This window comes from Podarcis cretensis, assembly GCF_951804945.1.
Source record: "Podarcis cretensis genome assembly, chromosome: 2".
NCBI lineage: Eukaryota > Metazoa > Chordata > Lepidosauria > Squamata > Lacertidae > Podarcis > Podarcis cretensis.
The window spans coordinates 108,999,361-109,014,170 of NC_137171.1; the positions used below are offsets into that span (position 1 = coordinate 108,999,361).

At 47.5% G+C, this 14,810-nt stretch overlaps 2 protein-coding genes across 3 annotated transcripts in view; both read right to left on the reverse strand.

Annotated features, from left to right (window-relative positions):
* LOC307208693 (uncharacterized protein) overlaps positions 1–14,810 on the reverse strand; it is a 188,950-nt gene that overhangs the window by 70,659 nt on the left and 103,481 nt on the right. The window lies entirely within an intron of this gene.
* LOC307208768 (antigen-presenting glycoprotein CD1d-like) overlaps positions 1–14,810 on the reverse strand; it is a 30,053-nt gene that overhangs the window by 8,207 nt on the left and 7,036 nt on the right. The window contains exons 2-5 of one of the 2 annotated variants that reach the window (XM_079963717.1): positions 11,825–12,103; positions 10,002–10,283; positions 6,825–7,106; positions 1,443–1,548 (exon numbers count right to left, since the gene is read on the reverse strand). In XM_079963717.1, the coding sequence (XP_079819843.1) occupies positions 1,443–1,548; positions 6,825–7,106; positions 10,002–10,283; positions 11,825–12,103 (949 nt within the window). The remainder of the gene's footprint in view (positions 1–1,442; positions 1,549–6,824; positions 7,107–10,001; positions 10,284–11,824; positions 12,104–14,810) is intronic. The other variant, XM_079963718.1, reaches the window with a different exon arrangement.

The following is a 14,810-nucleotide window of genomic DNA, read 5'->3' on the forward strand; positions in this document are numbered from 1 at the left end:
TGGAATGCAGTGCAAACTTACTTGCTCTGTGACCTATTGAGAATCAGGCCAGATTTCTGTCCTCATATTTCTGCTCCCTTATCCTAACCGTGTCTTGGGCGCTTCTTAGTGATGGCTTCGTTGGAGCGGCCAGAAGCCAGATACAGTAGCTTTTTGCTGATGGACTGCCCAGCTGCTAATAGTAACTTCAAGGTGAGATTACTGCAATGCGTTATACATAGGACTGCCTCTGAAGACAGTTCGGAAACTTCGGCAGAAGTGCAGAATTCAGCGGCCAGGTTGCTCACCGGAGCAAGATGGTTTGAGCATATTACACCGATCCTTGTCCGACTGCACTGGCTACCACTAAGTTTCCAAGCCCAATTCAAAGTGCTGGTTTTGACTTATAAAGCCTTAAACGGCTCAGGACCGCAATACCTCAAGGACGGCCTCTTCCCATATGAACCTACCCGGACCCCGAGATCATCTTCTGAGGCCCTCCTTCGTGTGCCGCCTCCTTGAGAGGTCTGGAGAGTGGCAAGACGAGAACAGGGCCTTCTCTGCAGTGGCTCCCCATCTGTGGAATGCTCTCTCCAGGGAAGTTCGCCTGGCGCCTTCACTACACACCTTTAGGCACCAGGCAAAAATGTTCCTTTTTAACCAGGCTTTTGGTTGGTCTGTTTGACATCCTATACCCTTTTAAAATGTGGCTCTTTTCTGGGGGGATGTTACTGGGTTGTTGTTTTTATTCTGACTATATATGTTGTGATCTTTTCTGTTAACTGCCCTGAGACATCCGAGTCTAGGGTGGTATATAAATTCAAACAACGGTGTAACTTTCAGATGGCTCTTTGAGTTTGGCTGCTCTTTCATCTGTGCATCTGGCTGAGCTACATCTTGGCGGTGTGTGTGTGTGTGTGTGTGTGTGTGTGTGTGTTAGTGTTATTCTTTCCCTGCAAATACCAATACCAGCACTAGTTTTGGATCCAAAGTAAAGAGCCAGTGTGTTTACAGTGGTTAGAGTGTGACTAGAGACTTTGGAGAGCCGGGTTCAAATTCCCACTCAGCCATCAATCTTGCTGCTGGTTGACTCTTGGCCACAGCCACTGCCTCTCAGTCTAACCTACCTCACAGGGTTGTTGTGGGGATTAAATGAGGAGGGGGAAGAACTCATAGCTGTTAACGTTTTTCCTTTTTTAAGGGAAATTCCCTTATTCCGAATAGGATTCCTCGCAAGAAAAGGGAAAAGTTGACAGCTATGGAAGAACCATGTATGCCACCTTTGGCTCCTTGGAGGAAAAGGTGCGGGTATAAATGAAATAAATAAATACATACATACATACATACAATAGGCAAAAAGCAAATCTTTCTCCCCCGAAAGCCACAGAGCTAGCAATGGCCCCCACTTGCCCCCACTCTTTGTAAATCGCAAACATTTGAAAAGGGAATAGAGGAAAACTTACCTACGTCTCCTCTGCCGGCAAATTACTACACTTGCCACAATTGCGACTACAGCTATTAAAGCAACGGAAATCCCTATTATTAGCGCAGCCTTGTTTCCTCTGCCTTCTGGAGAACACAGAAGACAAGAAAAGAAAAGGCGACAGGATTAGAGAGAGAGGAGACCCACAACAAGTCACTCCGATGTCTGCACCCTACAACCAAGCTGAGTCTAACTGAACACAGTCTAGTGTTGAATACCTACTCTGTGGCAGCGAGGGCAACGAACAAAAATACTTTTTCTCTGCCTACAGAGTGTCAGTGTGAGGAGCTGTTCAGCAAGGCTGCTTTGAGTGACCAGGGGTCTTCACGCTGGCCCACGTGAGGAGAATTCAGACTACTTGGTTGCCTGTTGTGGACAATTTGCTGAGAAAACCACTTGGGATACTTTCGTTGACACAGGTCTGGTGGATGTAGCTTTGACCTCTGCTTAGTTACATCCTGTCTGGATTACTATCCCTTGAAAAGTGCCCTAAAACTTCCAACTGGCCCATCAAGCTGCAGCCAGACTGTTGAACCAGGGCTGAAAGACCTTATTCTTCCATATGAACTTGCTTAGCTTCTGCGATCTCTGGGGGAGGCCCTTCTCTAAGGCCCGCCAATCTTAGGGCCACATTTGGTGGGGACACAGGAAAGGGCCTTCTCGGCGGCAGCTCCTAGACTTTGGAACTCCCTCCCTAGAGAAGCTACCTCTTTGCTATCCTTCCACCAGCATGTGAAGACTTTATTGTTCCAGGTCTCCAGCTTGCATCACAAGTCAATGGCAGTTGTCCTCCACTTTGAGAGGTGGGGTTTCTTTGTTTGTTTGTTGACAATCAAGCGGTGCATGCATTGCATGAAATAAAATATGTAAATAAATGATATGTATGTACTAAGCCTCTCTCCAACCACAAATCCCAACTGTGGTGAAAACTTCACTTTGATTGGTTAAAGTTGCTGCTGGGGAGAGCTGAAAATATCTATGAAGTGCATGCAGTAACCAATCATGTTATGTAACCAAACAGCAGAAATAGCGCTTCATATTTCATAATCGTCCCCGCGAGGTTCAAGAGTCAACAAAAAAGGCGAGGTTTCTGCAATTGTCTGCCCACTGAAAGGCTCGAGATACTGTAATCTTTGCAGGCTGGCTCAGTAAACAAGTTGGCTCAGTAAGCAAGATAGGAACTTTTCTTTTTCTTTCAAAATAACTTCTCATTTGTGGTGAAGTTCCAGCTAACCCCAGAAACAATTTTAGCAGAATAAAGACCAGTAAGGGGATATTGTGATAGGAATTTGATGGTCTTAGATATACGGTAATGCTCATAAGTGTACCAACCAAGCACATACATAGATCAGCACAGGAAGACCGACCTGGAACCATTTTGATTCCTAAACTGAGTAAATGTTTTCTCTGCAAGGTCAAAGTGGGAAACCTCCCATTGTCTCTTTCCTTCCAAATCCTGTCTTAAGGGCACATTTAAGATATGAATGGGGTGTGCCTGGCCCAGGAACTAAGTATTTATCATTACAAAAGACTAGCCAGGCTCTCCAGGAAATCCAATCAAGTAACCTGCCAGACAGGAGATAAATGACAGGAGAAAAACAACATTCAAAATTTCTGTTTTAGACCGGCTTTTTTGTGATGTAGGTATGATGTAGGTATGGCGAAAGGAAAGTCCAATGCTGTAAAGAAAAATATTGCATAGGAACCTGGAATGTAAGAACCATGAACATGGGTAAGTTGGAGGTGGTCAAAAATGAGATGGCAAGAATAAATATTGACATCCTGGGCATCAGTGAACTAAAATGGACGGGAATGGGTGAATTCAGTTCGGATGACCATCATATCTACTACTGTGGGCAAGAAACCCGTAAAAGAAATGGAGTGGCCCTCATAGTCAACAAAAGAGTGGCAAAAGCTGTACTGGGATGCAATCTCAAAAATGATAGAATGATCTCGATACGAATCCAAGGCAGACCTTTTAACATCACAGTAATCCAAGTTTATGCACCAACTACTGGTGCTGAAGAAACTGAAATTGACCAATTCTATGAAGACTTACAACACCTTATAGAAGTGACACCAAAGAAGGATGTTCTTCTCATTATAGGGGATTGGAATGCTAAAGTAGGGAGTCAAGAGATAAAAGGAGCAACTGGCAAGTTTGGCCTTGGAGATCAAAACGAAGCAGGGCAAAGGCTAATAGAGTTCTGTCAAGAGAACAAGCTGGTCATCACAAACACGCTTTTCCAACAACACAAGAGACGACTCTACACATGGACATCACCAGATGGGCAGCATCGAAATCAGATTGATTATATTCTCTGCAGCCAAAGATGGAGAAGCTCTATACAGTCAGCAAAAACAAGACCTGGAGCTGACTGTGGCTCAGATCATCAGCTTCTTATAGCAAAATTCAAGCTTAAACTGAAGAAAGTAGGAAAAACCACTGGGCCGGTAAGATACAACCTAAGTCAAATCCCTTATGAATACACAGTGGAAGTGAGGAACAGGTTTAAGGATTTAGATTTGGTGGACAGAGTGCCTGAAGAACTATGGATGGAGGCTCGTAACATTATACAGGAGGCAGCAACGAAAACCATCCCAATGAAAAGGAAATGCAAGAAAGCAAAGTGGCTGTCCAATGAGGCCTTACAAATAGCGGGGGAGAGAAGGCAAGCAAAATGCAAGGGAGATCGTGAAACATACAGGAAATTGAATGCAGATTTCCAAAGAATAGCAAGGAGAGACGAGAAGACCTTCTTAAACAAGCAATGCAAAGAAATAGAGGAAAGCAATAGAATGGGAAGAACCAGAGATCTGTTCAAGAAAATTGGAGATATGAAAGGAACATTTCGTACAAAGATTTCCATAATAAAGGACAAAAGTGGAAAGGACCTAACAGAAGCAGAAGACATCAAGAAGAGGTGGCAAGAATACACAGAGGAATTATACCAGAAAGAAACGGATGTCTCATATACCCCAGGTAGTGTGGTTGCTGACCTTGAACCAGACATCCTGGAGAGTGAAGTCAAATGGGCCTTAGAAAGCACTGCAAATAACAAGGCCAGTGGAAGTGATGGTATTCCAGCTGAACTATTTAAAATTTTAAAAGATGATGCTGTTAAGGTGCTACACTCAATATGCCAGCAAGTTTGGAAAACTCAGCAGTGGCCAGAAGATTGGAGAAGATCAGTCTACATCCCAATCCCAAAGAAGGGCAGTGCCAAAGAATGCTCCAACTATCGCACAATTGCACTAATTTCTCACGCTAGCAAGGTTATGCTTAAAATTCTACAAGGAAGGCTCAAGCAGTATGTGGACCGAGAACTCCCAGAAGTGCAAGCTGGATTTAGAAGAGGCAGAGGAACCAGAGACCAAATTGCAAACATGCGCTGGATTATGGAGAAAGCTAGAGAGTTCCAGAAAGACATTTACTTCTGCTTCATTGACTATGCAAAAGCCTTTGACTGTGTCGACCATGGCAAACTATGGCAAGTTCTTAAAGAAATGGGAGTGCCTGATCACCTCATCTGTCTCCTGAGAAACCTCTATGTGGGACAAGAAGCTACAGTTAGAACTGGATATGGAACAACTGACTGGTTCAAAATTGGGAAAGGAGTACGACAAGGCTGTATTTTGTCTCCCTGCTTATTTAACTTATATGCAGAATTCATCATGCGAAAGGCTGGGCTGGATGAATCCCTAGCCGGAATTAAGATTGCCGGAAGAAATATCAACAACCTCAGATATGCAGATGACACAACCTTGATGGCAGAAAGTGAGGAGGAATTAAAGAACCTTTTATTGAGGGTGAAAGAGGAGAGTGCAAAATATGGTCTGAAGCTCAACATCAAAAAAACAAAGATCATGGCTACTGGTCCCATCACCTCCTGGCAAATAGAAGGGGAAGAAATGGAGGCAGTGAGAGATTTTACTTTCTTGGGCTCCATGATCACTGCAGATGGTGACAGCAGCCACGAAATTAAAAGACGCCTGCTTCTTGGGAGAAGGGCAATGACAGGCCTAGACAGCATCTTGAGAAGTAGAGACATCACCTTGCCAACAAAGGTCCGTATAGTTAAAGCTATGGTTTTCCCAGTAGTGATGTATGGAAGTGAGAGCTGGACCATAAAGAAGGCTGATCGCCGAAGAATTGATGCTTTTGAATTATGGTGCTGGAGGAGACTCTTGAGAGTCCCATGGACTGCAAGAAGATCAAACCTCTCCATTCTGAAGGAAATCAGCCCTGAGTGCTCACTGGAAGGACAGATTGTGAAGCTGAGGCTCCAGTACTTTGGCCACCTCATGAGAAGAGAAGACTCCCTGGAGAAGACCCTGATGTTGGGAAAGATGGAGGGCACAAGGAGAAGGGGGCGACAGAGGACGAGATGGTTGGATAGTGTTTTCGAGGTTACCAGCATGAGTCTGACCAAGCTGCGGGGGGCAGTGGAGGACAGGAGTGCGTGGCGTTCTCTGGTCCATGGGGTCACGAAGAGTCGGACACGACTAAACGACTAAACAACAACAGGTATGATGTATCTGAGGGGTGGTCTTAGGTTACACTCCTTCTGTGATGTATGTATGATGTTTCTGGGGGTGATCTTGATCTGCAGGGTGGCAATTTCAAAAGTCTTTATAAGGCCTTGCATGCCATTTTTCTGAGTTCCTCCTCTCTCCTGCGTGTGAGGGGAGCACCCTGTTGCAACAGCTTTAATAAAGATCAGGCTTACTAGCTGCTTTGCTTCTCAATATTCTCTGGTTGGCCTCTGTTATTCTCTCCTACCAATAGGGAACCTATGTAAGGACTCTATATGGGCTCTTGGATAACCATAAGGGAAAAGGGCAATTTTTGTTTACAACAGTGGGGTGTGGGAATTATCGCTGCCATCCCTTGGAATTCAAAGATAAAGCAGTAGCTAATGCGTGCCACCTTCTTCCCAATAGGTAAAGGTAAAGGTAAAGGTACCCCTGCCCGTACGGGCCAGTCTTGACAGACTCTGGGGTTGTGCGCCCATCTCACTTAAGAGGCCAGGGGCCAGCGCTGTCCGGAGACACTTCCGGGTCACGTGGCCAGCGTGACATCGCTGCTCTGGCCAGAGCCAGAGCCGCACACGGAAACGCCGTTTACCTTCCCGCTGGTAAGCGGTCCCTATTTATCTACTTGCACCCGGAGGTGCTTTCGAACTGCTAGGTTGGCAGGCACTGGGACCGAGCAGCGGGAGCGCACCCCGCCGCAGGGATTCGAACCGCCGACCTTTCGATCGGCAAGCCCTAGGCGCTGAGGCTTTAACCCACAGCGCCACCTGCATCCCCTTCTTCCTAATAGAGACGTGCAATATTTTTCTGTACCCAAAGTACCTACCCCAAGGGATGATTTTCACCCCCAGGCTGATGTGCTGCACCCTGCAAGCGTAACTGTGCTCATCCGCTGACTTAATAACCAGAGTACTCCTGATCTGGTAAGTCAGGTCGTGGTTAGGCAGTATCTCGGTGGAGTTGAAGTCTGAGCTGGGCAGCTCTTTCCCATCCTGCAGCCAGGAGACGTTGATGGGTTGTGGGTAGAATCCGATGACTCGGCAAACCAGCAGCAAAGAGTCGGGGGCTGGCGGGGTTTTGTGGGTGAAGACCTCATAGTCTGGCAACACTGAGAGAGCAGAACAGTTCAGAACATGAGTTACATAAGCTTACAAAGCCATATCACGCCATGCTCTGGCCCGAGCCTCCCAGACTCTGAGATGATTTGCACAAGCACTGGGTGTGCGGTGTCAGGAGTTGTCCTACTCTCAAGTAAGACCCTGGTAGAGACACATGCCCAACTGGCATGTTCTCTCCCTCCTGGTCGATCGTTCGGGAGCTTCAAAAACTTTCTTCTCCCCGAACATCACAGCGACCGATGCCTTGGAGACATCAGCACACTCAGGGATCCTCCTAGTCTTCGCAGCTTGCGTAACAGACCTCAGCAACTCAGCATTTTGGCTAATCTACTTTATTTACATATAAACACACACGGAGCACTGCAACGTGGCTCCCTCTCTCTCTAGCATCAGACAGCAAAGAGAGAGAACAAAGGACAATAGTCCCACTTCACGGAACACAGTAACACAAACAGCCTGTCTCCGTCACTTCCCACACTGTGGAATGAAAACATACACCGTCATGGGAAAGACAACAATCCAATGACTGCAGACATGGGGAATGAATCTCCAATATGCGGCACCCATTTGAGATTGCTGTATGCAGTTACCTCCCTGTCTTGTGTACAGAAGAGTCGCAAGTAGACTCAGCTGTGTAGGAGGTTATGCTTTTTATGTGTCGTTACATTTGGGGTCATTTGAGGCGGGATGTGCAACATATTTAATACCTGTTAAACCAAATGTATGTGTGTGTGGTCAAGAACAGGTAAGGTGGCAGTCTCTCTTCCTGTTTCTCCAAACAAGAACAGCCCGCAGGATTAGCCCTGTATCCTGTTCTCAGTGGCCAACCAGATGCCTGTGGGGTAACCCAAAAGCAGGATTTGAGCACAATAGTGCTTTCCACCTGCCTGGTCTGTGGCTTGCAGCAACTGGGATTCAAGAGTCACAGCATTACTGCCTCGGACTGTAGAGGCAGAGCATAGCAAATGGTGAAGGGATTGTTCTTTCAAAGAACTACCGTATTTTTCCCTCTATAACACGCAGATTTTTTCTCCTAAAAAGGAAGGGGAAATGTCTGTGCGTGTTATAGAGCGAATGTGTGGTCCCTGGAGCTGAAAAATCAAGCAAAAATCAAATCGCGGTGCTTCACAGAGAAGGGAAAACTGAAAAGAGGAAGCGGCTGCTTTCCTGCATTCTGCCTCAGGGTCTTACTGCCCACCCACCTCTGTTTCGTTGCTGTGTTTGCTGAAACGGAACAAAGAGCAGGGAAAGCCCCTCCCCTCCAGGCAAGCAGAGGGGAATTCCTCCAGGCAAGCAGAGGGGAGAGAGAGGGGGGAAGGGAGAGAGAGAGGGGGGAGGGGGGAGAGAGGGGGGGAGGGGGGAGGGGGGGAGGGAGGGAGGGAGGGAGCGCGCGAGAGAGCTGGCTTGGGTGGGGGAAAACTTTTGCCTTTCTTTCCTCCCTCCTGTTAAATCCCTCTCCTGCATTCTTAGCCAGGTGCTTCTCTGCACACCCCTCTCATGTCCCTTATTTGTTTTTCCTTTGCTCCCCACTTAAAATGTGGTTACAAAGCATAGATCCACATGGATCCTCAGGATCTTTGCATTGGGTCACCCCAAATTCACCATCAGATCACATAGCATGTCCATGGCTACAGCCTGCCCCCCCAAAATCACGCACCCACTGTTGCCTGGGGCTGCAATGGTGCAAAAACGTGGTTAAAAAGCATGGATCCACATGGATCCTCAGGATCTTTGCATTGGGTCACCCCAAATTCACCATCAGATCACATGTCTGTGGCCACAGCATGAGGCCCAAAAATGATACATCCACTGTTTCATTCAGAATGTTTTTTCCCTTGTTTTCCTCCTCTAAAAACGATGTGCGTGTTATGGTCAGGTGCGTGTTATAGAGCGAAAAATACGGTAGTTCCAACTATTAGCTTACAGGCTTCAGAAGAGGAGTGGGGAACCTTGGGGCCTGTTTTCCTGAACTACAATTCCCATCAACCCTAGCTAGCATAACAATGGCAAGTGGCGGTGCGAGATGTAGTTCAGGAACGTCAGGAGCGCCACAGGTTTCCCCACACTTGTTTTAGGACCTCATCAAGGTAACTGAAGTAGCCCTGGTCTAGCTTCTGCTGTAAAGGTAAAAGGTGAGGTCAAGGACCCCTGGACGGTTAAGTCCAGTCAAAGACGACTGTGGCGTTGTGGCGCGCATCTCGCTTTCTGGTGTTTGTCCACAGATAGCTTTCCGGGTCACGTGGCCAGCAAGACTAAACCGCTTCTGGCACAATGGGTTACCGTGACAGAAGCCAGAGCGCATAGAAACACTGTTTACATTCCCGCTGCGGCGGTACCTATTTATCTACTTGCACTGGTGTGCTTTCGAACTGCTAGGTTGGCAGGAGCTGGGACAGAGCAACAGGAGCTCACTCCATTGCGGGGATTTGAACCCCCGACCTTCCAATCGGCAAGTCCAAGAGGGTTTAGACCACAGCGCCACCGGTGTCCTTGCCCGTCAGGATGGCCAAGTGGTCTAAGGCACCAGACTCAAGGTTGATTCCTTCCCACCTCTTGGGTGTTCTGGTCTCTGAATGGGGGCGTGGATTCAAATCCCACTGCTGACACATCCTTTTGCTGTGACATGATCTAAGGGCCAAAGTTTAACTCAGATCAAATATGCATGAGCAGCAGGACCAATTGCAGGAGTTCTTGCTCAAAACCACAGAGCCCCTTGAAAGTGGATTATTAGCCCAAGAGTGGGAAGCTTCCAGTCTGTGCAATTGGGAAGAGTAGCGCCTGTGAGTTTTTCCTCATTTATCTCTGGGGGGAGAACGTGTGCTGCCCTTTGTTGCTTGGAGTAAAAAGAAAAAGGAAGTAAATAAATTGCTAGTTTCCAATCTCACCCTGCCTCTGCACAGCCTCCTTTCCGGTCTCAAGGAAGGTGTTGTGAGCTCTGATGCACTGGCCCAGCAGAAGGATCTGTAGAGTTGCAACTGTCCCCTTGTCACCGTTCAGGATCTGTTGAACATAGTCAGCCATCGCATTCTCCTGCAGAGCAACCCAGCTGCCGTTGTCTGCACTGAAGGTGACAATGGATTCCCCTTCTAAGGCAGCATCGTAGAAGCCCCTCGTCGTGCCGTTGGACGTGGACTCACAAAAGATCAAGGACTGCACAACGAAAGGATCTGGGTGTTGAAATGAGTTATTGGGGGTATAAAAGAAATGGGAGGGGAGTCCTTAGAAGGTAAAGAGACAGGACCTTTCTCTGCAGCTTTTATTTTTTATGTTATTTTATTGTACGAGGGTTTCCCCCCTGCTCAAAGCCCCCAATCCAGTGGTATATAAATATTTTGAAGTAAAATGAACAAAACTTTGTTTCTTATTCTGATATGTTACATCAGCTGAAAGATCTTCCGGCTTAGGATCTGGAGGCTTCCCACCGCAAATTATTCCCTGCTCCCAAAAGACGGGTATATTAGGTTGGGTGGGAGCTTCTGCTAAAAATGTACAGAAATGGTTGAGCCTCTAAGGCAGGGGTGGTGGGAGCTCTCAGCTCTCCCAATGTTATTGCACTCCCAACTCCCATGAATTTAACCCCCACATTTGCAGGGGTTGGGGTCACCCTGCAAGCCCCTTGCCCTCTCTACCCCCCCCAATTCCCATGAATTCCACATAGTGCATTATTAAATTATGGAGTAGGCTCCCACAAAATGGAGTGATGACCACCAACTTGGATGGGTTAAAAAAAATATTAAACAAATCTGTGTTCCCTGAGGCTGATGGGAGTTGTAGTCCAAAGCGTATTGAGGGCACTGGGTTCCAAAGCCTGCAACAGACCAGGAGCCCATGAAACACTGTCAGGCGGCAGAGGAACCAACCCCCATGGCAGGTTGCCAGGAACGGATAAGACAGGAAAAGGCCTTACCAGCTGATTTTTATTCAATATTCACAGAGAGAGGCTTGGGAATGCAGCCTCTTGGGGCAATGGCGTTGTTCCGAGTGAGTCATCGCTACAGGTGCTGAGAAGTGCCCTCTGCCTTTGAGCTCTTCGCTCTCCTACTTTCAAGGTTCGCCGGGTTCTGGAATGCTTTCTAAAGGCACTGTGTCCGTCAGCTGTCTCCCCCCTGGCGATTCTTCCTCTTCCTCCTCTCCCATTATTTCCCACTTTTCCCCTCATCTGCCTCTGAGCTGTGATCTCCCTCAAACCCCTGTTGTGATTCTGAACTGTTTTCTTCTCTGGAAGGGTCAGGCTGGGGAGGCGGTCTCCACCATTGCTGCTCTGCCCAGTCCCTGACCTAGAAATACCCACAATGCAACTCTATACACACAGAGAGCAGGACCATACCTGAGAATATGGGGTTGGGGGGAAATCAGATAACAGAGGAATCTCTTGTCACACACAGCCCAGTAGAGGTTGAGGGGCCCAAGCCATTTAGATCAGGGGTCAGCAACCTTTTTCAGCCGTGGGCCGGTCCACTGTCCCTCAGACCATGTGGTGGGCCGGACTATAATTTTTTTAAAATTATGCCCCGCAAATAACCCAGAGATGCATTTTACATAAAAGGACACATTCTACTGATTCCTGGACTGTCCGCAGGCCGGATTTAGAAGGCAATTGGGCCGCATCCGGCCTCCGGGCCTTAGGTTGCCTACCCCTGATTTAGATTATCTCTCCACCAAGGAGACACAGCACTCCTAGAAGAACAGAACCAGTGGCGATACTTACAGCTGCCTTTGAGAAACGCAACCATTTTGTTGATGGTTTGTACGAAGCCTAGGAAGTAGCCTTTGATAATCTTCAGCAGAAGGTCCCACTCTTGAGGCGTGAGGCCGCTTACGCCCCAAGGCTGGAGGAACTTGAACTTCCAGGTGTTGGTATCCAACGCAACTACCGCCACGTCTCCCAGAAAAGTAGCGCCCTCGATGTCAGTGTCACTGGCATTGTGGAACACCACCGTCTGAAGCAGGCGGAGAACATGGGGTGTTTCCGGGAGAGGAAGGGAGGCTGGTGGGGGAAGAGTAGATAAATTAAGGCTGGGTGGCTCAGTTGGTTAGAGCATGGTGCTGATGATACTAAAGCCGCGGGTTCGAGCCCCGTATGGGACAGCTGCATATCCCTGCATTGCAGGGGGTTGGACCAGATGACTCTTATGATTCTATGAATAATAAAAAGGTAAAGGGACCCCTGACCATTAGGTCCAGTCGTGACCGACTCTGGGGTTGCGGCACTCATCTCGCTTTATTGGCCGAGGGAGCCGGCGTACAGCTTCCGGGTCATGTGGCCAGCATGACTAAGCCGCTTCTGGCGAACCAGAGCAGCGCACGGAAATGCCGTTTACCTTCCCGCCGGAGCGGTACCTATTTATCTACTTGCACTTTGACGTGCTTTCAAACTGCTAAGTTGGCAGGAGCAGGGACTGAGCAACGGGAGCTCACCCTGTCGCGGGGATTCGAACCGCCGACCTTCTGATCAGCAAGTCCTAGGCTCTGTGGTTTAACCCACAGCGCCACCCGCGTCCTGTCTATGAATAATAGGCAAGAGGAAACATCTAGGTCCCACTCCTGCACCCTTCACAGCAGCTTGACGTAGAAGAAAGAAATCAGGTGGCCAATTGCTCCGGAGGGGCAGGGCTCCTCTGCATTTAATGTTAATAGTTGAGGAGAACATTTCGGCTGGTGATTGCATCAGGGGAAGACAGCCGGGGGGGGGGGGGGTGTCCCACTTAGGAGAATGACCAGGAAAGTCCCCTGCCAGACACAGCAGGTGGGGCAGAGCTATCCCTCCAACATCTGCGTCTCTGCAGCTAATCTGGGCAGGGCAGATGGGTGGCAAGGGTGGGGGGGGCAGATGCAAATACTGCACTCCTCCCACTGTGTCCACACAGCCACTGCCCTGCTGTACACACACACCCCACCAGATCAGCCACAGCCACTCTTGTCTTGGTAAAGTTGCTCCACAGCTCGGCCAAGCCACACTGGTGTTTGCAACCCTAAAAAGCCTCCCACCGGCTGTCACCATTTCTTTCTTACGTATAATCACAAGAAGGCAAGTCTATCTTCCATAGCCACTGCTCATAAATAAACCTTATCCATCAACCTTCCTGTGTACTGTTAATAAAAAGCTTCCTGTTTGCAGGTTCTGCCTACGTTTCCGAGCCTAATTCAAAGTGTTGCTGCTGACCTTGAAAGCCCTAAACGGCTTCAGTCCTGTATACCTGAAGGAGCATCTCCACCTGCCCTGACACTGAGGTCCAGCGCCGAGCATCTCCCTCACTGCAAGAAGTGAGGTTACAGGGAACCAGGCAGAGGGCCTTCTCGGTAGTGGCGCTCGCCCTGTGGAACGCCCTCCCTTCAGATGTGAAGGAAATAAGCAGCTATCCTATCTTTGAAAGACGTCTGAAGGCAGCCCTGTTTAGGGAAGTTTTTAATATTTAATGCTGTATTGTTTTTAACATTTGATTGGGAGCCGCCCAGAGTGGCTGGGGAAACTCAGCCAGATGGGTGGGGTATAAATAATAATAATAATAATAATAATAATAATAATAATAATAATTACAATTACTTTTATTATTATTATTTCTCCTGGTGGTTCATGGTTACGGGATTAATGAATAGCCCTCGTGCTTATCCCATTGAATAGCTTTCTCTAATGGCTCCAATGGTAGCTTCTGTTCCCAAGAAGGCAGAACTTTGATTAACAATTGCCTTGCATTATTTTTTCATTTTTATTTAATAGCAAAATAGCATTATTTTGTTATTGAAAGGGGGAGGGATAAGAGGAAAGCCTGCATAGCCTCCCTCACCCCATGAAAGAATTAATTTGGATTGAAATTCCCCATTAAAGACAAGCATAATAATAATGATGATGGCGATGTTGATGATGTTATTATTTATACCCCAACCATCTGGCTGGGTTTCCCCAGCCACTCTCACTTTTTGCAATGAGGGAACCACCAGAAGGCCCTCAGAGCTAGACCTCAGGGTCTGGGCTGAATGATGGGGGTGGAGACGCTCCTTCAAGTATACTGGGCTGAGGCCGTTTAGCATCGCTAAACAAACATCACTTCTGCTGTCTTTTTGGAGCTCAAGGAAGACCTTCCTCTTCCATCAAGCCTTTTATGTAGAGATTGTGCCCAGTCTGCATCTGCATGGGAATTTTTAAAAGATGTTTTCTTATTTTATTGCTTGGTGTTTGCTACCCTGAGCTCCTTTGAAGCGTCAAGTATAAACTTAAACAATAATAATAATAACAACACCAGCTACTAACAACAGCAAGCAGTACATCAGACAGGACCTGAAAACAGGAAGCTTTAAATTACAAGCACAGGAGCACCAAAACCTTTCAACAGTGCTTTGCTTGCCTGCTCTGCTCCTGCATTCCTATATTTCATGCTAGACAGACCGGTGCTGCAACTGTATTTTCTCACTGAAATCCCCAACGAATATCAGATATGAAAAGGCCCCAACATAGCAAACACTGGACTGCAACCATTTGTCAACACCTTCAGGTGACACCAATTTTAATCTTATTCCAAGAAGACACACTGAAACCAACTGACTTAAAGCAATGGCTCTATTCTGAATATGACTAACATTGGAAACTGACTATAATCTAGAGCAGGGGTTCCCATACTGTGGTCCACAGACCACGAGTGATCTGCGAGCTTCATTCAGGTGGTCCAATGCATGTCTACATAAAATCTTCGTATAAT